The sequence below is a fragment of the Nansenia antarctica genome (assembly GCF_963989245.1).
Source record: "Nansenia antarctica genome assembly, chromosome: 1".
NCBI classification, from domain to species: Eukaryota; Metazoa; Chordata; class Actinopteri; order Argentiniformes; family Microstomatidae; genus Nansenia; species Nansenia antarctica.
This window is the reverse complement of record NC_137674.1, coordinates 1,899,588-1,900,893: the sequence shown is the minus strand read 5'-3', so window position 1 is coordinate 1,900,893 and position 1,306 is coordinate 1,899,588. Positions and strand designations below refer to the sequence as shown.

At 49.2% G+C, this 1,306-nt stretch overlaps 1 protein-coding gene across 1 annotated transcript in view; it reads left to right on the top strand.

Moving 5' to 3' along the window:
- Positions 1-203: 203 nt before the first annotated feature.
- The window catches only part of LOC308173895 (E3 ubiquitin-protein ligase TRIM8-like), a gene marked incomplete at both ends in the record, with an annotated part of 3,937 nt that continues 2,834 nt past the window's right edge, over positions 204-1,306 (top strand). The window contains one exon of the mRNA XM_080548948.1: positions 204-788. Within this exon, the coding sequence (XP_080405074.1) occupies positions 204-788 (585 nt within the window). The remainder of the gene's footprint in view (positions 789-1,306) is intronic.

Sequence of the window (1,306 nt, the reverse complement as noted above, 5' to 3'; positions counted from 1 at the left end):
TGCCAGTCTGGCCCTAGTGTCGTCTAAATGACTCTCACACACCCACCTCAGTGTGGTCTGCTCCAATCACAACCTCTCTCCTCCTGGCCTCTGTCCAACACCACACCCCCTACAAGTACAGGACCAGGAAGTGTTCCCACCCACAGACACAAACACAGAAATAAAACTGACTCACTGCTCAGTCTGGTAGTGTGTGCATCAAAATGGCAGAGAGTTTGGACTCCTTCAGTTGTCCGATCTGTCTGGATCTACTGAAGGTTCCGGTGACTATTCCCTGTGGACACAACTACTGTATGGGCTGTATTAAGGGCTACTGGGACCAGGATGATCAGAGGGGGGTCTACAGCTGCCCCCAGTGCAGACAGACTTTCATCCCAAGGCCTCTTCTACAGAAAAACACTCTGCTGGCTGAATTAGTGGAGAATCTGAAGAAGATGGGACTCCAAAATGCTCCTCCTGCTCCTCCTGCTCACTGTTATGCTGGACCTGGAGATGTGGCGTGTGATGTCTGCACTGGGAGAAAGCAGAAAGCCCTCATGTCCTGTCTGGTGTGCATGGCCTCTTACTGTGAGACTCACCTCCAGCCTCACTATGAATCTCCTGCCTTTAAGAAGCACAAGCTGGTCAAAGCCTCCACACAACTGCAGGAGAAGATCTGCTCTCGTCATGACAAAGTTCTGGAGGTTTTCTGCCGTACTGATCAGCAGTGTATCTGTTATCTGTGTTCCATGGATGAACATAAAGGTCATGATACAGTCTCAGCTGCAGCAGGAAGGACTGAGAAACAGGTAAGAACTACTCATCATTACTCATGACTAGGGGTGTAACGATACATCGATTCACATCGATTAATTGACTAACGATCTGGTTACATCGACGCAATGTAAAAACATCGATCTATATCGTCATCTTAAAGATACACCTTTATTTTGAAATGGCACATTCTGCGTGACTGTCACCATTTCCGAGTTACAAAGTTAAAGAGCGCTGCACACTGCAGGTCAAGTCATGGCGAGTAGCAGGGATAACGACGACGAAATTCGCTCTCCTCTCGGTAATAAGTCGGCGGTCTGGAAATATTTCGACGAAATGCGGCACAGCAGCCAGCCAGGGTGTTCCCGTGTGGAGGGAGGGAGGAGGGGGGAGGGAGGAGGCGTGGCGTGTGTGTGTGTGTGTGTGTGTGTGTGTGTGCTAGAGAGAGAGAGAGAGAGAGAGAGAGAGAGAGAGAGAGAGAGAGAGAGAGAGAGAGAGAGAGAGAGAGAGAGAGAGAATGAATGAATGAATGGACTTTATTGTCATTGCTACA